Raw genomic sequence first — 26594 nt, 5'->3', positions numbered from 1 at the left:
AATAAAATGTTTAATGAAAGTACAAGGCAAACTAAGTAACTGTTCTGCTGGAAACCCTGCACCTGCTTCCTTTTGCAGGAGAAATACAATGCTGGTTGTTTTCCAGGCCCCTGCATACCCCCAGCGCTGACTTCATCTCCTACATTCAATCTTCCAATGCAACAAATATTTATTGAGCACCTACTTACTGTGTGTACAGCTTTGAACCAAACAGCCTGGACCTGACATTGTAACTGTCTTCCTCAATGAGCTCACTGCCCTGGCAAACCTTTGAGCAACTTGAAATTATTGTAATTTATTACTGCATTTGCATATCAATGAGCTCAGGGAAGGCCAAGCCCTTCTCTCTTACCTGCATCTCCAGGTCTAGACAGTCTTGTTTATAGTTGGACCTCAGTGACAGTTGAGAGAATATTAGCTAACCTTTAAGTGATGACTTGGTATATACGCACCTGGCCCTGTCTGAAGTTGTTTACACGTGAACCTATTGATCCTGAAACTATCCCCATTCTACAGGAGTTAACAGAGGCACCCAGAAGCTAGGCCGTGAACTCAAGCGGTCTGGCCTCAGACAGCATGTTCCCAACCACTAGACGAAACTGCTAAGTGAAGGAACGAGTCCATCAATCATTCAGAATGGCTGGAGTTCAAATCCCAGCTCTGGCAGCTTGTTGGCCGCGTGGCCTGGGGCCAACCGATTTATCTCCCCGAACCTCGGATTCCTTACTGTTGAAGGTCAAGTCCTCCTCCTGCTTTACCGTAAGGAGGTTAAGATGCTGCAGGAAACTGGCTCAAAGACGCGCACACGCGCACGCGAAGTCCCACCCGGACAGGCGGGAGCCGGGGAGGGCGGCGCGGGCTCCCGGCTTCGGACACGGGGTGTGGCCTCCTGGAGGCAGAGTCTCCGGCTTCCAGGTTCCTCCAGCGGACCCACGCCCTACCTGGGGCCCAAAGCGCTGTCCCGCCCCGAACCCGGGGGACCCAGTAGCCATCCGTGCGCGAGCGGGTCCCGGCACCAGGCGGACCCCGGCGGGGAGCGAATCCGGCCCCCGCGCCCCGTCTCGCCCCGAAGGAGCCGCCCGGCCCCCGCCCCCGACTGGCCCGGCCTCGTGGAGCGGCCGCAAGCGGGAGAAGGAGCCCACCGGCCCGATGGAGGCGGCCGGCACCTGGACGCTGCTGCTGGCGCTGCTGCTGCTGCTGCTGCTGCTGGCGCTGGCGCGGCCCCGGACCCGCGGCCACCTGCCCCCCGGGCCCCCGCCGCTGCCGCTGCTGGGGAACCTCCTGCAGCTGCGGCCCGGGGCGCTGTACTCGGGGCTCCTGCGGGTGAGGGGCCGCGGGGACGCCCCGGCTGCGGCGGGGGCCAGGGCCCAGAGAGGACGGGGCCCCAGGGCAGAGAGGCCTCGGGGCATCCTCGGGGAGGCAGGCCGCGGGTGCAAGGGCAAAGGGACTAGGGGTGTCCTGGGGCGGAGGGGGGTGGGGCGGGGCTCCAGAGCTGAGGGGGCCCCGTGGAAGGGGGTGCTGGGGAGAGAGGACCCCGGGATGCGGGGCCGGCCGAGAGGGGCAGAGACGTCTGCCCGCGGAATCCTGGAGAGGATGAGAGCCGGGAAGCAGGGTCCAGCGGCAGGGGTACGGGGCAGAGGGGTCCACAGAATCCCTGGGAAGTGATAGAAGCAGGGGATTAAAGCGGGAGGCCGCAAGCTGGTGCTGGGATGCTGGCGGGTTTATCCCTGGGGGAGAGGTAACTGGGGAGGGGCCGAGAAGAAAAGGGAGGAGGGGGAGGCTTGGCTGGAGGGTTCCAGGTGCAAGTGTGCGGAGGATCTGGGCGCTGCAGTCCTGTGCGGCTCAGCTAGGAGGGAGCTGGGAGGTCCCGGGACAGCGGGGAAGGAGAGCGGGGAGGAAGACCGAGGCAGTTCTAACCTTTGGGGGGCTGGGGGCAGAGGTCTCTGTCAGAAGGAGTCTGGTGGGGGGAACTTCAGGACATGGGGAAAGGGATGGGGGTCTTGGGGAAAGATGGGGCAGGTGCCCAGCATTATCCACTCCAGAATTTGAAGGTTTAGCAGAGTGATTAAAAAAAGGGGGGGGGGGGTTTGCTAGTTTTGAGGTAGAGGCAGAGCTGAGGCGTTAGGAGAAGCCAGAGTCTCAGGTGTCTGTTTTTGCTGCATATGTCTAAGTTGGGGGATAGGGGTGGTTCTGGGTTGTCCCAGGGTCCAAACTTGGGGCTCTGTAGGAGGTAAAGGGTTGGGGGCTTTGTTGCCGGAGGGGACCTGGGAGCCTGATGCAAAAAGAGAACTGAGCCTCCTGAGGGGGCTATTTCTGTCTGGGGCTGGGGCAGTTTCCTCTTAGATGTCTCATCCAGTGACAGGGCCATGATGGGGACATCTAGACAGAAAGAGGCAATAGGCCTGCCCCTCAAAACCCGCCCCATATCCCTCTCTGCCCGCAGCTGAGTAAGAAGTATGGCCCGGTGTTCACCGTGTACCTGGGACCCTGGCGGCGCGTGGTGGTCCTGGTTGGGCACGAGGCTGTGCAGGAGGCCCTGGGAGGTCAGGCTGAGGAGTTCAGTGGGCGGGGGATGTTGGCAACGCTGGACGGGACCTTTGGCGGCCATGGTGAGTCATGAGCAGAGCTGGGGACTGCTGGCTCCTTCGCTCAGAGCCTGCCACCACTTACTGGTGTGACTTCTGTGCACGACTTAGTGTCTCTGGGCCAGTTTTCCATCCATCAAGTGGGGTGATAATACTGCCTATTGCAAAGAGTCATCCTGAGGAGTGAATGTGGCCTGGGTGTGGTGTGGTGGTGTTCTCACTGCTCCAGGTGAGGAGCCCAGGACTGGGAGGGACAGGGAGAGCTTTCTAGGCACTGGTAATGGGTGGGAACACGTAATGTGTAGAAATGAATTTCAGCTAAGCCTGAAAGTAGAAGCCTGGTGTTAGGGGTGCTGTGGTGACACAGCTGTGACCAAGAGCTTGCTGGCCAGTGGGGAGAAAGTCCTGTGCCAGGCTGGGATGGGGGAAGGTAGAGGGGTCAGGGCCAAGATAAGGAACCCCTGAGATTACTGGAACCAGAGAAGGTGTCTGCCCCAGCCTGTTTGATAGGAGATGTCCAGGGAATCTTGAAAGACAGGTTGTCTGAGCGCCGACTCCTAGAAGTGAGAAGGGTGTTCCAGGCAGAGAAGTAAAAAACCCTAGAGGTGAGAGAAGCAGCAATCATTCATTCAGTTGACAATTTTTTTTAAAGACTTTATTTATCCATTCACAAGAGACACAGAGAGAGAGAGGCAGAGACACAGGCAGAGGGAGAAGCAGGCTCCATGCAGGGAGCCCGATGTGGGACTCAATCCCAGGACTCCAGGATCACGCTCTGAGCGGAAGGCAGATGCCCAACTGCTGAGCCACCCAGGCATCCCCCAGTTGACAAATTTTTATCACACCTGGCCCTATAGTGTTTACTGGGGACACAGAGGTGACCAAGACAGATGTGGTGTCCTGTCTCACTGTAGGAGAGATAGGCTTGTCCTAGGCCTGGAGGGAGGGAATAGAATTCTAAAATGAGAGGAACAGCTCTGAGAACAGGACACAGGGGAGGGCAGCCCCGGTGGCGCAGCGGTTTAGCGCCGCCTGCAGCCCAGGGTGTGATCCTGGAGACCCGGGATCGAGTCCCACATCAGGCTCGCTGCATGGAGCCTGCTTTCCCTCTGCCTGTGTCTCTGCCTCTCTCTCTCTCTCTCTCTCTCTCTGTGTATCTCTATGAATAAATAAATAAATAAATAAAATCTTAAAAAAAAAAAAAAAAAGGACACAGGGGAACTGTACTGGCCCAGGTGGAGGGAGGAGAGGGGGCCTGGGAGGAATCAAGGAAGGCTTCTGGGAGGAGATGATAATCCCAATGAGACCTGAGGATGAATGGAGTTAGTTGAGTGAGGATAGAGAGGTGAGTGATCCAGGCAGAGGGAACAGTAGAGGCAGAGGCCTCCAGGGGGGATCCTGATACCACTGAGGAAGTGAGAAAAAGCCAGCGCAATTGTAGCTGGGTGAGTAACAAAGCTGGTGAAATGGGTCGGTCACGCAGGGCCTGACTCACACCAGAGTGCTCAGCTTTGGGATTTTCTGGGGGCTATAGATGGAGAGAGGGGAGTCATAAGCAAGATCCTCAGGTCACTGTGCAGGAGCCCGGAGAGGAGACTGTGCTGTCCTGGGGCTGGGGGTGTGGGGAAGGGAGGGGGTGGTTGGAAAAGGCATCCAGGGCTCTCTGGCCAGGGACCGGGGACAGTGGGCTGAGACAGGAAGGAGGAGAGGTGCTGAGGCCAGTTGGGGACACACTGGGAGAGTGGACGGGGGACACCCTGGAGGAGGCTTCCAGGAGGCCACTAGGGTATGGCATTGTCCACGTGGGACCTTGAGCTCAGAGAAGCAAGGTTTGTCCAGAGCAGACCCTTAGCTAAAGGACAACAGTCCATCCTCCTCTCTCCTGGTTCAGCTTCCAAATGATGTGGGGCAGGGGACCCAGTAGCACTCTGTAAGTGTTGGGAAGGAAGGAAGGAAGGAAGGAAGGAAGGAAGGAAGGAAGGAAGGAAGGAAGGAAGGAAGGAAGGAAGGGGGGGAGGGAGGGAGGGAGGGAAGGGTGCTGGGTGGTTCAGTCGGTTAAGCATCTGCATATACCTTCAGCTTGGGTCATGATCTCTGGGTCCTAGGATTGACCCCTGCATCGGGCTCCCTGCTCAGCGGGAAGTCTGCTTCTCCCTCCGCCTCTCCCCTGCTCATTCTCTCTCTCTCTCTCTCAACTAAAATAAATAAAATCTATAAAAAAAAAAAAAAGGGAGGAGAGAGAGAGGAAGAAGAAGATGGATGGTTGGATGGATGGATGGATGGATGGGTGGGTGGAAGAAGTTTTCACTCATCCTGGTTCATCACAGATCACAAGGGGCCTGGATAATCTCAGTTACCAGCTTCCCAGGAGAATGTCCCTTCTGCCCCAAGGGTAGGCATTTACTGAGCACCTACTGAGTCCTCAACCCTGTCTAGGCTGGAATGGACTCAAGACAGGGCCTGCAGAGGCCCCGGCCCACCCCACCAGGGCACCTCACTGGGAAGGAGTAGTGCTGGGGAATGGGGAGAGGGGCCAGTCCATCCTTGAGTCTAGCCTTCTGTACAGGGGTTTTCTTCTCCAATGGGGAGCGGTGGAGGCAGCTGAGGAGATTGACCACGCTGGCCCTGCGGGACCTGGGCATGGGGAAGCGAGAAGGCGAGGAGCTGATCCAGGCCCAGGCCCAGCGTCTGGTGGAGGCATTCCAGGGGACAGAAGGTCAGCAGGGTGGGGTGAGCCCGGGGTCCCCTGGGGCGCCTCTGAGCGTGGGGAGGGCCTTCCTTCCGGGGCTCTGCTCACCACCACTTGTGTCTCCTCCACCTTCTGTCTCTGTCCTCCCGTCTCCCGGGGAATCTCTGTGTCCCCAGTACTGTCACTTCACTCTTTCTGTTTCATTTCTTTCTCTATTCTTCTGCTTTTCTCTCCTGTAAGTCTGTCTCTTTGTCTCTCCTCGTCTGTCTCCCTATCTGTCCTTCTGCCCAGTCTTTCCCAGCCTGTCTCTCTTGCATGTCTGTTTCTCTGCCTCTTTCCCTGTGTCTCTGTCCGTCTTTCTTGCCCTGTCTGTCTCTCTGGATGCCTGTCTCCTTCCAGTCCCCCTCTCCATCACGGCCCTCCTCTCTGCCCTCTCCCCCCCAGGACGCCCATTTGACCCCTCCCTGCTGCTGGCTCAGGCCACCTCTAACATCATCTGCTCCCTCACCTTCGGCCTCCGCTTCCCCTACGAGGACAAGGAGTTCCAGGCCGTGGTCCAGGCGGCCAGCGGCACAGTGCTGGGGGTCAGCTCCCCCTGGGGCCAGGTAAGCAGGTGGGGCCCCTCTCCAGCCACCTTCCCCAGAGGTTCCCGCCCATGGTGTCCAGGTAACCCCCAGAAGGGCCCTCCACGCTGGTGCAGGACCAGGCCCCAGGGGAACCGCTGCCCTTCTCCCCACAGACCTACGAGATGTTCTCCTGGCTCCTGCAGCACCTGCCCGGCCCCCACACACAGCTCCTCAGCCACTTGAGTGTCCTGGCCACCTTCGCCGTCCAGCAGGTACAGAGACACAAGGAGAGCCTGGACACCTCGGGCCCCCCACGCGACGTTGTGGATGCCTTCCTGCTGAAGATGGCAAAGGTAGGGAAAGGTCAGGGTTGGGGGCCTTCGGAATGAGGCTGGTGGCTTGGCTGGTCCCAACTCCCGTATGGCTGGGAATCTATCAGGCCTCCCTCTCTCTCTTCTTCCCCCTTTCTCCCTCTCTCTCTCTCTCTGACCTTATGCCCCTGTGCAGGCCCCACGCCCAGTGGCCTGCCACCAGCAATCCTCCATGTCACTGTACCCCACCCCCACAGGACATGTCATGTCAAGTAGAATCATTTAATTATGGAACCTGGCAATATCAAATTATAGGAATAAAGTCCACTTCCTTAATTATATTAGAACAGGGGCGCCTGGTGGCTCAGTCAGTTAAGTGTCTGCCTTCACCTCAGGTCATGATCACGGGGTCCTGGGATCAAGCCTCTCTTTGGGCTCCCCTCCCTGCTAGCAGGGAGTCTGCTTCTCCCTCTCTCTCAGCCGCTCCCCCTGCTTGTGCTCTCTCTGCGTGTCAAATGAATGGATAAAAAAAAATTTAAGATTTTATTTATACATGAGAGACAGAGAGAAAGGCAGAGGCAGAGGGAGAAGCAGGCTTCCTGCGGAGAGCCCAATGCGGGACTGGATCCCAGGACCCCGGAATCACGCCCTGAGCTGAAGGCAGATGCTCAACCGCTAAGCCACCCAGGCATCCCAAACATTTTATTTTAAAGTAATCCACACCCAAACGTGGGACTCAAACTTACAACCCCAAGATTAAGAGTTTCACATGCAAAAAAAAAAAAAAGTTTCACATGCTCTTCCCATGGAGCCAGCCAGGCGCCCCTGCCTTTGCCACTTTTAAGTGTCGAGTTCAGTAGTGTTAATTCCATCCACAATGTTGTGTAGACAATCTCCAGAACTTTTTTCATCTTATCAAACTGAAACTCTTTATGTTAAACAGCAGCTCCCCATTCCCCCTCCCCAGCTCCTGGCAACCACCTTTCCGTCTCTGAATTTACCAACATTAGGGACCTCATTATTTAGCCTTTTGCAACTGGCTTATTTCCCTTAGTGAGATGTCCTCAAGGTTCATCCAGGTCGTAGCGGATGACAGCATTTCCTTCCTTTTTAAGGCTGAATCCTTATTCCACATTTGGTTTACCCATTCATCCATCAGTGGCCACTTGGGGTGCTTCCCCCTTTTGGCCATTGCGAATAACGCTGCTGTGAACACAGGTGTACAGATACCCCTTCGAGACCTTGCTTCCCACTTACTGGGGTACATACTCAGAAATGGAATTGCTGGATCATATGGCAATACTATTTACATTTTTTTTTTTTTAAGGAACCTGATACCATTCTCCATAGCAGCTGCACCATTTGGAGCCCCATTGTTGGTGACAGGGCTCTAGTTTCTTCACTTCCTAACCACATGTCATTCTCTGTTTGTTTTGTATAGCGGCCGTGCTCTTTCATTTTCAAAAACATTGCAACCAAAGAGAACTAATATATCAAGAGTCCACTTCCCCACTTGCCCAAACATTTATACAAACCCCCTGACAAAGCTTGAACTTGCTGTGTTGCGCTCCAGGCGTCAGGCGTGGCTGTGCTGGCCTCTGTTCCCTGTGGCCTGAGTTCTCTGAGCCCCTCTGCCTGGTTTCTCCCAGGAGGAGCAAGACCCGAACACAGAACTGACGGACAAAAACTTGCTGATGACGGTCATTTATCTGCTATTCGCCGGGACGGTCACCGTCAGCACCACGGTCCGCTACACCCTCCTGCTTCTGCTGAAGTACCCTCAGGTCCAAGGTAGGAGGCTTGTGCACCAGTCAGCCTTGGGGACGGAAGTGAGGGCTCAAGAGAAAGAATGTTCAGGAGAACGAACAACCTGATCCAGAGCCTAGAAGCGCGAATGAGCCCAGCATCGGGGATGTCTAAAGAGCCAGAGGTTGGGGGGCTGCTGGTTGCAGTGTGAGGTGTAGTAAAGTGAGAGATGAGGCAGGAGGGGTGCTGGTGGCTCAGTCGGTTAGTGTCTACTTTGGGTTCAAGTCATGATCTTGGGGTCCTGGGATCAAGCCCCATGTCTGGGTCCCTGTTTAGTGGGGAGCCTGCTTCTCCCTTTCCCTGCCTGCTGCCCCCCTGCTTGTGCTCTCTCTCTCTGTGTCAAATAAATAGGTAAAATACTTTTAAAAAGAAAGGAAGAAAAGAAAAGAGGCAAGAGACCTCTCAGGGCTGTGTCGCCTTGGTGGTACCTCATTTGCCTGATCCTGAGCAATGGGGAGCCATGGAAAGATGCTGAGGAGGGGAGAGCAGGGTCAAATTAGCATTTTAGAAAAATCCTTTGGGCTGAAAGAGGTAAGATGTGCAAGAGGATGGCGGGAGCCCAGGGAAGAGGATGAGGACCGTCCTGGGCAGGAGAGGACAGTTCTGGGCCAAGCTGTGGGGCAGGAAGAGGAGTCGGGTGGGCAGTTAGAAAACAACCCGGGAGCCCCAGGGAACTAGGGGATCAGGGGACCATGGGGCCACCCTGAGACAGAAAGAATAAGGAGCTGTTTCAGAGGAGACACTGAGGCCAGTTGGACAAGTGTGAGGGACCTGGGGCCACCTGTGAGGAGGTAAAACAAGACACCTGTTTCAGGACTGGAGACAAAAAACAAACTGGGGTCCTTGTTCTCAGGGTCCTTCCTGAGTTCAAGCAGCATGTTGAGCATAGAGTTTGCTTAAAGGAGAGGGAGGGTACCTGGCTGGCTCAGTTGATAGAGTGTGACGCCTGATCTTAGCGTTGTGACTTCGAGCCCCACATTGGGTGTAAGGAAATAAAAAAGCTTGGGGTCATCAGGGCACAGACAGGAAGTGAAACTGCAGGAAGGGTACCTGCCTGAGAGGCAGAACAGGCCATGAGCTCCAGGGAAGCCCAGGATTTTGCAGTCAGGCAGCTGCATTAAATGTTGTCAGGCCAGTAGGGTGGACTGACCTGGAAGATGGGGCTTAGGGTCTGGTGGCCTCAGTGGAAGGCCTCAGTCACCCACTGTGACTTCAGCTCTCTAGGCCTCGGTTTCCTCATCTGGGAAATGGGGATGGATAATGGTACCCACCTCACAGGATTGCTGTGGGAATTGAGAGAGGAGAGACCTTGTGCCCAGCACACAGGACATCAGGGACCCAGGCTCAGCAAAGCCTGGGGGACTCCTCCCCACCGCCGCCTCCCCCAAAGCACTGCCACTCTGAGAAGATGGGGCTTCCGAGGGTAGGATCACAGAGCCCCACCCCACCTCTGACCTCCCGGCCCTCTCTTCCTGGGTGCAGAGCGTGTGCGGGAGGAGCTGAGCCGAGAGCTGGGGGCCGGCCGTGCACCGGGCCTGGGGGACCGAGCCCGCCTCCCCTACACCGACGCAGTTCTGCATGAGGCGCAGCGGCTGCTGGCTCTGGTGCCCATGGGGGTGCCCCGTGCCCTTGCGAGGACCACCTGCTTCCGAGGGTACACGCTGCCCCAGGTGGGCCAGCCGTCGGCCACGTCCAGGCGCTGCCTCGCCTCGGGCCGAGTCTGTGGCTGGCTGTGTGTCTGGCTTTTTCTGATTATTGGTCTCTCTCTCTCCTCTCTGACATCTCCTCTTTCTCGGGGTCCCTCTCTCTGCACCCCTCTCCCTCTCTGTTTCTTTCTGTGTGCATTTCTCCTGCCTCTGACTGTCTCAAGGCCTCAGTACAGAGGATTAGGATACCCTCTGTCCAACAGATACCCTAATTCTACCTTCTTCCAAGGTTTTTGGGACAGTCACATGCCAGAGGCTACAGACAGGGAAACAACTTGAGAACTGAGGGCTGGAGTCTCACAATCATGAGTCCCCGGCCCTCCCTCCACTCCCCCTCCCCCCTGCCCCCCTCTTACCCCCGCATCCCTCGCCTCCCCCCTGCGCCCCAGCTCATGCTCTCCGTTAGAGAGCAACTCATCACCAGCACCGCCAGGGGGCGATGTCTCCCCGGAAACCCCAGGTGCCTTCCCACCTGCAGCTCCCTCCTTGAGCTTCATTGTAGAATCAAACCCAAAGCAGTTAGACCTAGTCCTGGTGTTTTCTGGTCCTGGTGTTTTCGCGCTGGTGGCACCTCTCCACAGGCATCAATGACTGAGGACTTGCTCTGCGCCAGGTATTATTCTAAATGCCTCACACATATGGTTTAATCTTTGGAGCAACCCTATGCATTATCATGCCCATTTTTACAGATGGGGAAACTCGCCTTGGAAGAGTGGGAAGACTCGTTGGGGTCACCCAGCCTGCGGTGGTACAGGCAGGATTTACACCCAGGGCCTGTGCTTTAGCCACAGCTATTGGCCTCGTTTTGATAGCCACAGCGTGACCCCATCTTCTCCTGGAGCCTCCCTCCCCTTCCCAGCTCAGACCATGCTAGCCATGGTCCCTGGCAAAGGAGGTCCCTGCCCCTCACACTTCCTTCCTCCACTGCACAGCCCTGGGATCTCAGTAACTGCTCCCGGCTGCCACCCAGGGCCCCGGGGTGGGGCACCTTCAACCGACAGCCCTCACCTGCCCACCCTTGGCCTTACCTCTGGAAGTGAGAAAGAGCTGGACTCGGGCCAGGTGGCTTAGGACAACCACAGGTGAATCACAACGTACCCTCAAAGTTTAAAAACAAAATTGACAAAGAACTAGCCCCACCATGTCCAAATGCTATGTTGGGCAAGTTGTTTCAGTTTGGGGGAGGAACCTCTGTTTTCCCATCTTTGAAATGGGAATCATGTTAGAAATTGCTTCGTAGACTTGTTAAAAAGATTCAATGAGTTTGAGTGTGTGTGTGTGCGCGCGTGTGTGTGAGAGAGAGACGTACCTATTGCACAGGAGGTAGTCCCTGGCCCATAATAAGCCCTTGAAATATATTGATGCCATTGTGCTATGTGAACCGGTGCCCTTCCAGACTCTTGTGTTCTGCCCTCCGGCCTGGTGGGGGAAGGATATTTGTCATTCGATTATTGCTCTCCGCTCAGGGCACCGAGGTCTTCCCCCTCCTTGGCTCTGTCCTGCATGATCCTGAGATCTTTGATGAGCCAGAAGAATTCAATCCAGATCGATTCCTGGATGCAGACGGACGGTTCCAGAAGCAGGAGGCATTCCTGCCCTTCTCCTTAGGTATCTGCTGGGGCGCTCCCTGCTCACCTGCGGGTGAGCAGGTGACCCAGTCCTATCCCCCTTGTTCCCTCCTTAGGTATCTGCTGGGGCGCTCCCTGCTCACCTGCGGGTGAGCAGGGGGGCTGACCCAGTCCTATCCCCCTTGTTCCCTTCAGGTAAGCGCATCTGCCTGGGAGAGGGCCTGGCGCACGCAGAGCTCTTCCTCCTCCTCACCACCATCCTGCAGGCCTTCTCCCTGGAGAGCCCGAGCCCGCCGGGTGCCCTGAGCCTCCAGCCAGCTGTCAGCGGCCTTTTCAACATCCCCCCAGCCTTCCAGCTGCGAGTCCGGCCCCACTAACCTTCCCCAACCCCCACCGTGTGGACCAGATGAAGGAGGGAGCTGTGGGAGATTGGTGGCCCCCTGGCGGAGGCGGGCATCAACTTGGTTGTGTCTCCGGAGCCCCCCAGGCAGCCACATCCATGCACCCGGAGCTCCTCTAGAGTCACTCACACAGATAATCGGCCTACATGTCCCCAGGGCCCTGCTTACTCAGCCCATGCAGCTGTTGAGACACACAGTCCTCGCCCCGCCACCAGAGCCAAGAGGCCACTCTGACACATAGGCTTCCTACAGGCATAGATTGAGTTTGTCTGGAATCGTGATCGTGTGCCTAGATAACACACCATCCCCTACATGACACATCTCCCCTGGATTCACAACCCACATGTGGGAATTTGGCTCCTACCTTCATAAGCCACAGAAACAGCTGCTGTGTTGGACCCACAAGCCTTCTTCACCCACCCATCCACCCGCCAATTCTGGGAGCCTGGTGTAGAGAGGTGAACATGCCACTTTCTGGGTCACGTCCCCACACAGAGAGACCGTCCCTGAGTTCAGCCCCAGCATCCCCTCTTGCTGTCACAGCACGATCCAGGCAGATGACCACTGCTGTCCGCATGTCCCCAGTACTGAACCACACAGCTAGCCCACACAGGATACCGTCCCACTCCCAAATATCTTCACTCAGACACACCGTTCTTGGGGGGGGCACATCCCCCACCTCCTCCAGGCCTTCAGCCCTCAAGGACACCCCTCTTTCCGAGCACCTTGATCCTCAAATTCTCCCAAATATAAATATAAGCGCAGCGTGCAATTATGGACACAGGCCTGGGAAGCAAGTCAACTAGGACACACCGGACCCTCTGCTCAGAGAAACACCTCCCCCTCCTGCTGCTTATGTAACCCTATTAAAAGCCTCCCCTGCCTGCCCCTCCTCCCCACACACACACTGACCCACCTCCCCTCCCCAAGTCCCAGTTAGACCCAGTAGAAGGGGCTAGATGACCCAGTAGGGGCCAGATTCCAACTCCCTGGGTCAGAGAAGAGGCCAGCTCTGACGTCCCTGTGACTTGAAAGTCCCCATTTTGCAATAAAAGTTCATTTCTGGCCCTAGGTCTGGCCCATGGCAGGGCCTGGAGTGCCTGTGACAGTGTCTGTCATTGTGAGTAAGGGGTGGGAATGGGGGGTCCGCCCCTCCCTCGAGGCTGGGCGGGAGCTAAAAAACACTGCTCCCGGCCTGCCCTGGCTGTTGACATCAGTACCAGATGTGGAGATGGGGGGAGGGGGCCCTGTCCTGGGCCTGACTTCCGGTGAAGCTGATGTGGGGAGGGGAGGTGTGGGCAGGGAGAAGGTAACCCGAGGAACTGCAGGCTTGGGGTTAGGCTTGTGGGAGGCCCAGCCGGGGAAAGTGGGCAGGTGAGGATCCTGATCCAGGCCCTGGGAGCTCTCCCAGTCAATGGGTTGGTCGGTCCGAAAGCAGCTGGAGCACAGTTCCTAACCCAGCTCTGCCTCTCACAGGCTCCTTTCCTCCAGCCTTTTCTCCACCAGGAAGGCAGACACATCTTTTTATGTGTTAGTTACCTAGTAAGGAAGTTTTCCAGCACACAGAAGTAGAGAGAATAGTACAGTGAACCCCTGTGCCCATCACCTGGGCTCCTTTGATAACTGGCAACTTTACTAGTTTTATTTCTGCTACCACTGTACTACGATTGTTTTTATTTTATTGTTTAAAAATGTTTTTAAGGGGATCCCTGGGTGGCGCAGTGGTTTGGCGCCTGCCTTTGGCCCAGGGCGCGATCCTGGAGACCCAGGATCGAGTCCCACATCAGGCTCCCGGTGCATGGAGCCTGCTTCTCCCTCTGCCTGTGTCTCTGCCTCCCTCTCTCTCTCTGTGTGACTATCATAAATAAATAAAAAAAAAAAAATAAATAAATAAATAAAAATGTTTTTAAGCTTTTGTTTCTAAGTCCTCTTTCCACCCAACGTGGGGCTCAAACTCAAACACCCCCACCCCACCCCGAGATCAAGAGTGCACGCTCCACTGACTGAGCCAGCCAGACTCCCCTCTTACTGTTTTAAAGCAAATCCCTGGGCGGCTCAGTCAGTTAAGTGTCCCACACTTGGTTTTGGATCAGGTCATGATCTCAGGGTCCTGAGATGGAGCCCCAGGGCAGGCTCCAAGGTCAGTGGGGAGTCTGCTTGTCCCTCTCCCTCTACTCCTCCCCCAAATCATGTGCTCTCTCTCTCTCTCTAATATGTTTTAAAAAGCAAACCCCAGAAATCACTGAATATGCATTTCTCATAATAAAGGACGTTGCCCCCACACACAAAGTTTAATGACAGTTTTCAAATATGCAGCAGACTTGAGGGAATGACACAAGCAATGCCTGTGTGCTCCTGCCCTGACTCTCCCACAATAAGTCCACCACCCTGCTGAGCACACTTCCATCCACCTGTCCTTCCAGATCAGTTTTTAGGTGTTTCAAAGTAAACCACAGACATTGGTTCATCTTCCCCTAGATGCTTCAGCAAAGCATATAACATTAGCTATCAGTTTCCTTTAAAAAAAAAAAAAGATTTTATTTATTTATTTGAGAGAGATGACAAGTAGGAGGGAGAGGGAGAAGCAGAAGCAGACTCCCCACTGAGCAGGGAGCCCAATGCAGGGCTGCATCCCAGAACCTTGAGATCATGACCTGAGCCAAAGGCAGACACTTAGCCAATTGAGCCACCACGGCACCTCCTTCTTTTTTTAATTTTATTTTTTGTTTCCTTTTTTAAAAAGTTTTTCATGAAGGATGCCTGGCTGGCTTAGTCCGCATAGCATACAACTCTTGATCTTGGAGTTGTGAGTTTGAGCCCCACGCTGAATGTACAGATTACTTAAAAATAAATTAAGGAAGTGAATAAATAAAATTCACACTGAGGGAAGTCTGGAATCAGAAATATCATCACTGGGGAATCCCTGGGTGGCTCAGCGGTTTAGCGCCTGCCTTTGGCCCAGGGTGCGATCCTGGAATCCCGGGATCGATTCCCACGTCGGCTCCCGGCGTGGAGCCTGCTTCTCCCTCTGCCTGTGTCTCTGCCTCTCTCTCTCTCTCTCTGTGTCTATCATGACTAAGTAAATAAAAGAAAGAAAGAAAGAAATGCCATCACTTAGGGAAGGACAGACTGTGCTACATCAGTATGAAAGCTGGCATGAATTAGGATCATTTCAGTAGCAAGTAAAAGAAAATCTAAATTCAAAAAGGCTTAATAGGAATTATTGGACCCCAAAGTGAAAATGTAGAATTAGTGTGGTCTTCAGTTTTGTGTGTCTGGTAAAATACATATAACATCATTTTAACTATTCATAATTGTGTAAGTCAGTGGTGTTAAACATGCTCATAACGCTGTGTAACCATCACCACTATCCTCAAAATTTTTTTTTCTCAAAAATTTTTATATTCCCCCCAAAAGGCTCTTTATTAAGGAGTAATTCCTCCCTTTCAATTTATTTTATTTTAAAATTTTTATTCATTTGACAGAGAGAGCACAATCAGGGGGAGCAGCAGGCAGAGGGAGAAGGAGAAGCAGCCTCTCTGCTGAGCAGGGAGCCTGATTCAGGGCTTAGTCCTGGCACCCCTGGAACATGACATGAGCTGAAGGCAGACGCTAACTGACTGAGCCACCCAGGCACCCCTCAATTGAAAAAAAAAAAAAAAGATTTATTTGTTTGAGAGAGCTCAAGAACATGGGGTGGGTGGGGCAGAGGGAGAGGGAAAGAGAATCTCTAGCAGAAACCCTCACTCCCAGCGCGGGGCTCCATCTCCCAATCCTGAGACCATGACCTGAACTGAAATCAAGAGTAAGACCTTTAACCAACTGAGCCACCCAGGCGCCCCACCTCCTTTCAGTTTTTTTTTTAAAGTCAAGGCAAACACACACTTCACTCCACTCACAAATAACCGAACATGCAAACTCTATATTCACCATTTCTCTGACCATCTCATAAATGTACTTAGTAGTTGGGTTTTGTTCAAATAAGGATCCAAAAACTCACCACACAGTGCCATCCTTTGAACCTCTCAGGTCTTTGAAATTTGTAGCCATTCCTCAATCTGTATATGCCACTTTTTCTTAAAGAAACTAGGTCACTTGTCCTGTATCAATTTTCACCAATTTTCACATCCTGGATTTGGTGGACACCATCTTTGTGGCACCACTCAAGATGTCTTTCCATTCCAGGAATTCCCTGTAAAGTGGGAATTGGATCAGATTCTGGCTCATTCTGGCAAGAGCTTCTCACTGGAGGTGCTGGGTCCCTTCCTGGTGTATCATGGTGCAATAATCTATGGCTCGATGTACTGCGGTCAGGTCTTGATTTCTCTGTGAGAAAGTTTCCCATCAACCTTTCACTTACTGGTCTTGGAGGGATCCTCTGACACCAAATCAAACCAAGTTTCTCCCCTGCTCAAGCCCCACCCATCCACCCCCGCCCCTGCAGTGGGGAACCCTCCTGCACTGTTGGTAGGAAGATAAACTGGTATAGCCACAATGGAAAACTGTGGAAGTGTCTCAAAAAATTAAAAATGGAACTACCATTATGACCCAGTGATCCAACTTCTGGGTATATATTCAAAGGAAACAGAATCAGTATGTCAAAGAGAGATCTGCACTCCTGTGTTCATGGCGGCAGTATTCACAGTAGCCAAAACAGAAATAACTCTAGTGTCCATCAGCAGATGAATGGATAAGGAAAATGTGATATATATGTGCGTGATGGAATACTATTCAGCCATGAAAAGGAAAAACTCCTGCCATTTGGCAACAACATGAATGGACCTCGGTGCATGTGCTAAGTGAAAAAAGTCAGACAGAAAGACAAATACTGTATGATCTCGCTTATATGTGGAATCTAAAAAATAGCTGAACTCAGGGAAACAGGGATGTAATGTACAGCATGGAGCCTATAGTTAATACCGCAGGGGTGCCTGGCTGGCTCACTCACAAGGGAATGTGACTCTTGATCTTGGGTCCTGAGTTTGAGCCCTATGTCTGAGGGTAAGTTTTACTCAGAAAGAAAGAAAGAAAGAAAGAAAGAAAGAAAGAAAGAAAGAAAGAAAGAAAGAAAGAAAGAAAGAAAGAGAAAGAAAGAAAGAGAGAGAGAAAGAAAGGAGGGAGGGAGGGAAGGAAGGAAGGAACGAAGGAAGGAACGAAGGAAGGAAGGAAGAAGGGAGGGAGGGAGGGAGGGAGGGAGGGAGGGAAGAAGTTCTGTATTACATATTTGAAAGTTGCTAAGGTCTTAGAAGTTCTCATCACAGGGCCCCTAGCCAGCTCAGTTGGAAGAGCATGCAACTCCTGATCTCAGGGTTGTAAGTTTGAGCCCTGCATTGGGTATAGATATTACTTAAGAATATAAATCTTAAAAATAAAATAAAAAGAATATAAATCTTTTTTTTTTTTTAAAGATTGATTGATTGATTTACTCATGAGAGACACAGCGAGAAGCAGAGACATAGGCAGAGGGAGAAGCAGGCTCCCTGCCAGAAGCCTGATGTGGGACTCGATCCCAGGACCCCAGAATCATAACCCGACCAAAGGCAGATGGTCAACCACTGAGCCACCTAGATGTCTCTAAAAATATAAACCTTAAAAAAAAAAAAAGTTGTCATCACAAGATAAACTCTTGCATTGGTTGGTGGCAGATGGTAACTAGAATTGTTGTGGTAATTATTTAGAAATAGACGCAAATATCAAATCACTAGTTGTACACCTGAAGCTAATGTCCTTGGTAGGCCAAGGCCCTCCCTGACCTTATCATCCATTCCAGATGCTCAGTTCTCCTTGAATTTCTTCACGTGCCTGCCTCCAGGCCATTGAACTAGCTGTCCCTTCTCCCTAGAAGGTCCTTTCCTCCATGATACACTTGCTAATTTATCTTAATCATAACCTCAGAGTGCTCTTCCCTGACCACCCCGTTTAAAATGGAACTCTCGGGCAGCCCGGGGGGCTCAGCTGTTTAGCGCCCGCCTTAGGCCCAGGGTGCGATCCTGGAGTCCCAGGATCGGGTCCCATGTCGGGATCCCTGCATGGATCCTGCTCCTCCCTCTGCCTGTGTCTCTGTCTGTCTCTGTGTCTCTTGTGAATAAATAAATAAGATCTTAAAAAAAAATGGAACTCTCACCCCTTGGTATTCCCTTCACTACTTTGTTTTTCTTTGCTGCCCATACTGTGCCTTGATAAATTTTTATCTGGTTGTGGTCTCTCCTTCCCTGTGAAATATGAACCCCATGGGGGCAGACGTTCCTCTCGCCCACTGTGGAACCCCCAGTTCTGGGCACAGGTGACATTTCTGTTCACCTGTTCATCTCATTTTGTTAAATGCATCTGAAAGCAAATTGCAAGCACATAGTAGGTGCTCAGCAAATTTTTCTTGAGTGAGCAAACACAGATACCAGTTGGCAAGGCACAGCGAGGTGTACAGAGAGCCCTAGGTGTGGAGGGTCCCCCCGCGTATTTAAACAGGTGGGCAGGGCAGCCTGGGTAGCTCAGTGGTTTAGCGCCACCTTTGACTCAGGGTGTGATTCTGGGGACCCAGGATCGAGTCCCACATTGGGCTCCCTGCATGGTGCCTGCTTCTTCTTCTGCTTGTGTCTCTGCCTTTCTTTCTGTGTCTCTCATGAATAAATAAATAAAATTTTAAAAAATAAAATAAACAGATGGGCATAACTTTGCACAAAGTTTGCACCACCCTCCAAAAAAGCCATGATAACTTTTTTTAAAGATGTTACTTATTTACTTGAGAGCAAGAGCAAGATACATCACAGAGGGAGAGGGAGAAGCAGACTCCCCGCTGAGCAGGTAGCCCGACCTGGGGCTTGATTCCAGGACCCCGGGATCATGACTTGAGCCAAAGGCAGACACTTAACTGACTGAGCCACCCAAGCACCCCAAAAGCCACAATAATTAATTGGCCCCTTTATCACAGGCCTTTTATAGGCTGATGGGGATGCAGTGGTGACCAAGATAGACCCTGTCTTTGTTCTTTCAGAGCCCACAGAGCAGCAGGACAAGACAGACAGCAGATACATAATGTGGCAATAAATATATCATGACTACCCATGGGGCGTTGCCAGAGTAAAGGATGGAAGTATTGAGGGCAGACAATGGGAGACCTAGGGTAGACTGGGAAGGACCAGCAGAGTTGTAATGGGGGGGATGACTGACATGGGGGTGCAGGAGGTGGGGACAAGGCTGCGGAAGGATGCTCCAACACCAGTGAGCTCAGAGAGAAGCCTGGGGACAGGAGAGGGAGACGCAAGTTGATGCCAGAGGACCTGAGGTAAATAAGATTTTATCTTGGGGGCACCTGGGTGGCTCAGTGGTTGAGCGTCTGCCTTTGGCTCAGGTCGTAATCCTGGGGTCCTAGGATCAAGTTCTGTATCGGGCTTCTCGCGGGGAGCCTGCTTCTCCCTCTCCCTATGTCTCTGCCTCTCTCTCTGTGTCTCTCGTGAATAAATAAGTAAAATCTTAACAAACAAACAAACAAAAAAGATTTTATCTTGAAAGGTTTGGGGCAAAGGAAAGAAAAAGTCTGATTTGGGATTGAGAAACATTTGTCTTGTCTCACTGGTGACAGGTTAGAGGGAAGGAGAGTGGTGGTGGCTGGAAGACCAGGAAGGAGGAGGCTGGACCAGGGTGAGGTCACAGGGAGGAGGGCAACATCAGGCGGGAGAGAGGTCTCTGGAGCTGGGTCCTCCGCAGGGACTTAGTAACTTACTGCAAGGTGGAGAGATGTCCAAGAGGACCCCGAGAGTCTGGCTTTGGTGGTGGGACAGAAGCTGAGGCCCTCAGTGAAGTGAGAAACACATAAGACAGCTCAGGGATGCTTTAAGTGAAGAGCACTGAGTGCCAGGCTGAGGAGCTGAGAGCTCAACCCCGGCACAGTGGAGACTCACAGTTAAGCAGGAGAGGGACGGGGTCAGATTTTTTTTTAATAAAGATTTTATCTTTATTTATTCATGAGAGACACAGAGACAGAGAGAATGGCAGAGACACAGGGAGAGGGAGAAGCAGGTTCCATGCAGGGAGCCTGACGTGGGACTCGATCCCGGGGCCCCAGGATCATGCCCTGGGCTGAAGGCGGCGTTAAACCGCTGCGCCACCCACCCGGGCTGCCCAGAGTTGTTTTTTATGTTTGTTTGTTTGTTTGTTTGTTTGTTTTTGAGATTTTATTTATTTTCTCACAAGAGACACACAGAGAGAGGCAGAGACACAGGCAGAGGGAGAAGCAGGCTCCCTGTGGGGAGCCCATTGTGGGACTATATCCCAGGACTCTGGGATCACGACCTGAGCTGAAGGCAGATGCTCAACCTCTGAACCACCCAGGCATCCCGGCAGGGTCAGATTGGAGTTTCAGAAGCGACAGGGGTGGGGAGAGCATGTCCTATACAAGCAGAACGGCCTGGAGCACAGAGATGAATGTCCGACCTCCTCCTGGGCAGACACCCAGGCTTGCAGAGGACCCCCACCCCCATGTGCAAAAACAAAGAGGGATGCGAAACAGATAAACCGTAAAACCGACACACACAGGCACCAGATCCATCTTCAAGGACCAGGGTGCACGGTCCCACCAGAGGGAGACGGCCAGAAGGAGACAACAGATGAGGGACAAACAGATGACAGGCAAACACTCCCGGGCACCTTGTCAGCTGTGTTACCGCATGCGAAGAACTGCATGTGTCCTGACATCCTCCCTCTGGCTTACCAAGTGGGCTCTATCCTTATTGCCCCATCTTACAGACGGACACACAGAGGCTCAGGGAGGCCAGTCACTTGCAAGGTCACACAGCGAGAGGTAGAGCTGGGATTCCAACCCGGATCTTTGGGCACCCCTAGTGAGTGCCCCTACCCTGGTGTCCTGTTTCTCTGCCCTCGTGGGGTGGGTCTTTTTTTTGTTATGAGGGCCCACGTCTGCCCTGAGTCTACGCAGGGGATGCCCACCCAGCTGCATCCTCCCGTTTCTGGTTTCTGAGTTTCTGCGGGCACGGAGTTCCTGATCCGGCTTGTCTGAGTGGGTCCGTGGGCCAGCAGCGTGCCCCTGCACGCCTCCCGCTGTCCCAGCCTCCGAGTGTGGATGACATCTGAGTGTGTGTGTCCCGCCGAGGAGCTGAGAGTGTGAGGGGGGGTGCCTGCCGGGGCTGGGCTGGGGGGTGGAGGCAGAGGAGGGGGCTGTCTCAAGGGCTGAGAGAGGAGTGGAGTTCTGGAAGAATGTTTACCAGACGCTGAAGAGCCTGGAGGGACAGCGCCCAGAGCCGGGATAGAGCCACCCGCACAGCCTCCCTGCCTCGCTGGCCGGGATTCGGGGTGCAGCCTTTGGGGACCCCTTCCCCCTCCGCAGCCTCCCTCCGAGGCCCCTTTAAGACAGGGCCGGTCCTCCCCTCCCCGAGTTAACCCCTCCAAGCCCGGTGGCCCCCGGGGCTCCGGCCTGGTGGGCGGGGGCGGAGGCGGAGGGGGAGCCAGGGGCGGGGAAGGGTTGCCCGAAGTCTGGGAGGGAGAGTAGGAGGCTGGGGAGCAAGGAGGGCGGCCGCTGAGCGAGGGGCCCGCCGCGGCAGGCAGGCAGTGCCAGATCCGGGGAGCCCGCAGCCGGGGGGGAGGGCCGGGGACAGCCCGGCCCTGCCCCCTCTCCCGCGGGGCGCCCAGCAACTTCTGAGGAAAGTTTGGCATCGTTTGCGTGGTGCCCCGAGGATGGGCAGGGTCCCGCTGGCCTGGTGCTTGGCGCTGTGCTGCTGGGGGTGCCTGGCCCCCCCGGGTGAGTGATGGGGGCCCGAGCGGGGAGGACCCCCGTGGCTGGGCTGGGGCAGGAGGGAGCGGTGTGGGGGTGGATGGCAGGTGTTGGGGGGAGTCTGGGCTGGCTCCAGGAGCGTCTGAGGGACACCGAGAGGGAGACAGGGAGGCCCGGAGACAAGCGGAGAGGGGCCGGCGAGAGAAAGGGGCTCAGAGAGGAACAGGACCAGAAACAGAAACTCGGAGGGTCCGAGTCGGAAAGAGGTGGACATAGAGGGCTGGAGCGGGGCTGGGCTTGCCCCGGAGGGCCTTAGGGAGAGGGGCTGAGCTGGGGGCTGCCCCGGAAGGAATCTTCCAGAAAGGAGTAATTAAGTCAGGCAGTGGGTTGAGGAGGGCTGCGGAGCTCTGGGGAAAACCCTCCTCACTGTCACCCCCACACACACACTTGTCCTTACCCCGTCACTGCCTGTCTGCTCCACCTCTGGGCCAAAGTTCTCTGGTGCTGGCTCTATCTCCACCATCTCTGTGAGATTCATTTCTCTGACCTGGTCTCCATCTTTATCTCTCCCTATTTTCTAGATGTCTCTATGATGTCTCTTTCTCTGTCTCTGTCTGTGTCTCTGTTTCCTTCAGTGTCTCTCCCCTAACTTCCTTCCCTCTCACTGTCTCTCTCCTCATCTCTCATCCCCTGTGTCTCTCCAGTCTCTGTTCTTTGCTGTCTCTGACTCCTCTTGCCTGACTTTGGCTTCTCTCCGTCTCTCCTTCCCTCTTTCTCTCTCTCTCTCCTCTCCCTCCCCACCTCTTTTTCATCCTCACCATCCACCAGCCCGATCTATCAAGTCCCTAGAGACCCTAAGGGAGGGCAGCAGGGGTGGGGGAGCCAGGGGGCTGGCCCTGCCGGGCAGGCCGGGCAGTCCAGGGGCGTGGGAGGCTGCCAGACCCGGGCCTACTTCCCGACGGACCAAGGATAGGGGCCCCTGGGAGGATGGAGGCCGGACCCCAGTCCCCTGGGAAGGCTCCCATCCTCCCCCAAGCCTCCACCCTCCACCGCCCCCCCGCTGAGGTCACTTTACAACTATGTGAGCCTAAGGGCCTGGCAGGCTGGGAGGAAGCAGGGGTTCCTAAGCTAAGTCTTCCCTGTCTCCGGTCTCCCAGCAGGCACACAGGCTGAGGCAGACCCCTTTGTGGGGAGTCCAAGGAACATCACCGGTGCCCGAGGACTCACCGGGGCCCTTCGGTGTGAGCTCCAGGTTCAGGGGGAGCCCCCCGAGGTGACGTGGCTTCGGGATGGACAGGTGCTGGAGCTGGCGGACAGTACCCAGACCCAGGTGCCCCTGGGTGAAGACGGGCAGGATGACTGGAAGGTGGTCAGCCAACTCAGGTGCCCAGCCTCCCCCTGACCGGCTTCACCCCTCCTGATCCCTGTCCTCCCCCACTGCCACCTCCAGCACGTGGTGGGTGAAAAGCTATGGGCAGGAGCCCCACCTGGGCTAGGACCCTGGTGTGGCCACTCGCTAGCCGTGTGGCTTGGAGCATGTGATGTAACTCTGGGTTTCACTTTCCTGTTCTGTAAGACGAGTTAATAATACTACCCACTTCTTAGCTTTGAGGAGTTTCTAGTCCAAACCCCCTGTTTCAGTTCTGATTACCCCCGCCCAGTGTCCGGCACTGACCCTTTCTCTCTCTCCTCTTGCCTGGTTAGAATCTCATCCCTGCAGCTCTCAGACGCCGGGTGGTACCAATGTGCCGTGGTCCTGGGAGGAAAGACCTTCGTGTCGCAGCCTGGCTACGTTGGGCTGGAGGGTGAGCCCTGGGCTCAGAGGCCATGGGAGGGCAAGAAACCTGAGTGATCAGAACGTGCTGGAGAATTCAGGGTGTCCCCCGGGGACATGCAGCCTGGGAGTGTCAGCGATCTTTGGGGGTCAGGAATTACTGAGGAATCTCTGAATTACTAGGGGCAGGACTGGGTGAGATGATCTGTCCCTGGGTGGGGGGGAAGACATCTTGGGGGTTGTGGCATGTCCTAGGGTCATAGTGGGGGTAGGACATTCTGGGGATTGGATAAGGGGTCAGAGGTACAATTTAACCCTCTCCCCCACCCCTGGGGCCCTCACTTTACCCATTGGTAAAATGGGATGAGAAGCCAGACATTTTGGAAAAGAGACATGAGGGACTCAGATGTCCCTCGGGTCAGACACTGGCTGGGGCATCAGATACTGGGATCATGTGATCTGAGGGTAGAGGCCTGAGAGGTCAGACATCTGAAGGAAGTTTGGGTGTCCTTCGGGATCAGATATGGGGGGGGGTAAAGAATCTGCAGCCTGCAACGTCCTAGCAGTGAGTCAGACACCTGGGGAGGGGGACTCAGAGGGACCTCAATGACTACCACCCTCCCCAGGCCTGCCTTACTTCCTGGAGGAGCCCGAGGACAGAACCGTGGCCGCCAATACCCCCTTTAACCTGAGCTGCCGGGCTGAGGGACCCCCAGAGCCTGTGGATCTACTCTGGCTCCAGGATGCCGTCCCCCTACCTCTAGCCACGACCCACAGTGCCCAGCACACGCTGCGCATTCCAGGTAAGCCTGGGGTTGTAGCCAGCTCAGCACCGAAGGCCAGACAGGATGGGAGTGGGGAGCATGGGCACCTCCCGTGCCTCTGTCCCTCTGTCCTTCATTGTCTGTCTCATTGTCCCCCCCCCCTCTTTCTCTCTCTCTGTTTTCTCTCTGTCTATCTGTCCCTGCATGTCTGTCCCTATCTATCCCCTCGTGTCCCTCTGTATGCTTTCTCTGGCCCCTTCTGTCTCTCTGTCATCTCGTTCTCTGTTTCTCTTTTTCTGCTTCTCTGTATGTGTCTGTCTCCCTGTCCCTCTGTCTCCTCATTCATCCCAGCCTGTCTGAATAGAACCCTTTGTCCTGGGTTTCCTCTGAGCTGCCCCATGGCCCAAATGTGTGTGTGGGCCTAATGCCCCGTTATCAGCCCTTGACCCTAAGCAGGGCATCGGAAGTAACCCTGCCCTCCTCTCCTCCACCTCCTTCAACCTGCCCACCTCTGGATCTGAAAAGCTTCACTGGGGCAGGCCAAGCTGAAAGCAGAGACAGAAGAGAGGGTGGGACAGTCACCGGGAGAGAGAGAACAAGAGACACAGGAGAGACAGGCCACCCGGGTAACCTAAGATGGAGAGAGAGACAGGACAGAGAGGTCTGAGAAGCAATAGAGACTCTCCTAGTTCCATCCCCTTCAGCACCGCATCAATGGGCAGGACCTCACTTGGGATCACGGAACAGTCAGAGGCAGAGCTAGGGCCGCTGGATGCAGAGGTCCCCCCTACCACGCTCACTGAGGAAGGAGAGATTGGGGAACACAACCGGGTTAGGATCAGGCAGAGGGAGGCAGCTGACCGTGGAGGGCTTCAGCTTCTGGCACCTCCAACCTGCAGCCTCATCTGCAGAGATGGGAGGGGAACCTCCTGCCTGAGGGTCTCCCCAGGCAGGAGAGGGAGGTGTCCACATTCTCAACATTCCGGGGACCCTGAGTGTGCAAGGATGAGGTGGTGAGCATGCCAGCCCTTAGAGGGGTGACTCAGGTCCGTGGCTCTGGGGTCTGAGTCAACCTGGCAGGACCCTGGAGATGGGAAGGGAGTGGGGGATGGGCCCCGCACCCCATCCCAGGAAGGAGAAATGCCCCACACACACCCCTCGCCACGGGCATAAGAGGGCCTGCGTGTGTATCAGTGTGTGGTAGAGCTGTAGGGGGAGGCTGTCTGTATGTGTATCTCTGTGTGTGTGTGAGGTCTGGGTGTGGACGCATCCATGTCCCACTGGATCTGCATCTCTGTGTCTCAGTGTCTGTTGGCATCAACCTCCTTGGATGAGGCTGCACTTTAGGGCAGGCCAGCTTCTATGGATTTTTAGTGTGTGCACGCACGTGTGTGTGTGTGTGTGTGTGTGTGTCTAAGAATACCAGTGTCAGCCTGGTGTCCGTCCTCCTTTGTGTTTGTGTGTTCACAGGTGTGACTCATTGTGTGAAGGTGGAGTGTGGGTGTGGGGGCGGGGTGGAGAGATGGCAAAGTGAGGGAAGGCAGTGTTTTGTGGCTATTTAGTATATACCTCCTTTAGTCACCTCACAGGTGTGCATCTATGGCTGTGAGTGTGTCTTGGTGGGGGCATCTGTATCCTTGTGGAATCAGGATGTATCAGTGGACAGCTCGGTGTTCCTCGGTATGTTGCTCCTGACTATGGCTGTCCGTGTGTATTTATGCCTGTGTCCATGGATGTCTCTGTGGTTTCTCGTATGTGTCACAAGGTGAGTGTGTTGGTCTGTGACTCTCACATGGACCCTGTATCTGTGCATGTGTGTGTGTGTGTGTGTGTCTGTGTGTATGAAGGAGAGAGATTCACAGCAGGCAGCAACAACTCACAACTGCTTCTGTCCTGTTTCCCTGTGTATCAACCCCAGCCCTGATTTCCTCTTGGGCCATAAACTTACCAACCAGCGTGTATGTGTGCGTCTATGCCGCCTCCGTGCACACGGCAGCTGAGTGTCTGCATCAGTGTTTATGCAAGCGTGTGTTTTTGTATAGTCTGCATCTCCGTATATGTGTCTGAAGCAACCTGAGTGTCCAGCTGTGTTTGAAGGACTGGCTGTGTTTGTTTGCGAGCAAGTCAACATCAACCTCATTCATGTCCTGGTGTGTATCCGCGGGGCTGCCTCGACTTCCATGTGCGTGTGTCGCTCGCGGTGTGTGTGTATTTCAGCCTGGGGAGGGCTTATGTGTTTGTCAGTGTCAGCCTGGCACATTGTGTTGCTAGGTGTTTGTAGTCCAGGTACCCATGTTTGTGTGTTTATGTTTGTGGATATATGTTTGTGTGTGTGCCCCGATGTCAGCCCCTGTGTACATGCGTGCAAGTCGCTGAGTGGATACTGGTGTCCCTGCGCGTTTGCCATCAGTCCTTGGTCACTTAGCCAGTGCACGTTTTCTGTTTCTGTGCCAGTAACGGCCCCTGTGTGATTCACTGTGTGTGCTGGGTGGGGGCGGGAGGGGGGCTGTGTCAAGGAATTTTGTCCGTTTATGTGTGTCTGTCCCTCGATCTCTGACTCAGGGCGTGCCCTCTCTCCTTCCATCCCTCTGATTCCCTCGGAAAAAGCGCGGGGGAGGGGGGAGGAGGAGCGGACAGGGAGAGGGAGAGGGAGAGGGAGAGGGAGAGGGAGAGGGAGAGGGACAGTGCATCTGGAAAGCA

General features: G+C 54.5%; 2 protein-coding genes across 7 annotated transcripts in view; both read left to right on the top strand.

Annotated features, from left to right (window-relative positions):
* The first annotated feature begins 1134 nt into the window (after positions 1–1134).
* CYP2S1 (cytochrome P450 family 2 subfamily S member 1) lies at positions 1135–12728 on the top strand. 3 transcript variants are annotated; one of them, XM_072777026.1, is made up of 9 exons: positions 1135–1323; positions 2444–2609; positions 5152–5301; positions 5719–5879; positions 6014–6193; positions 7801–7942; positions 9440–9627; positions 11130–11271; positions 11427–12728. In XM_072777026.1, the coding sequence occupies exons 1-9, from the start codon at positions 1150–1152 to the stop codon at positions 11606–11608; spliced, it is 1485 nt and encodes a 494-aa protein (XP_072633127.1). In that variant the 5' UTR covers positions 1135–1149; the 3' UTR covers positions 11609–12728. The 3 variants fall into 3 exon arrangements, with proteins under 3 accessions (XP_072633127.1, XP_072633137.1, XP_072633148.1); XM_072777036.1 differs by having other exon boundaries at positions 9440–9611; positions 11427–11562; XM_072777047.1 differs by lacking the exon at positions 11427–12728 and adding an exon at positions 10596–10745 and having other exon boundaries at positions 11130–11260.
* Positions 12729–21109: 8381 nt separating this feature from the next.
* AXL (AXL receptor tyrosine kinase) overlaps positions 21110–26594 on the top strand; it is a 26689-nt gene continuing 21204 nt past the window's right edge. The window contains exons 1-4 of one of the 4 annotated variants that reach the window (XM_072776883.1): positions 21110–21383; positions 22517–22739; positions 23061–23161; positions 23757–23933. In XM_072776883.1, coding sequence (XP_072632984.1) covers positions 21320–21383; positions 22517–22739; positions 23061–23161; positions 23757–23933 — 565 coding nt within the window. In that variant the 5' untranslated portion in view covers positions 21110–21319. Of the gene's footprint in view, positions 21384–22513; positions 22740–23060; positions 23162–23756; positions 23934–26594 lie in introns of all 4 variants that reach the window. The other 3 variants (XM_072776872.1, XM_072776865.1, XM_072776862.1) reach the window with 3 other exon arrangements.

This window comes from Canis lupus, chromosome 1 (genome assembly GCF_048164855.1).
Source record: "Canis lupus baileyi chromosome 1, mCanLup2.hap1, whole genome shotgun sequence".
Lineage (NCBI taxonomy): Eukaryota > Metazoa > Chordata > Mammalia > Carnivora > Canidae > Canis > Canis lupus.
This window is presented reverse-complemented; position numbering and strand designations above follow the sequence as displayed.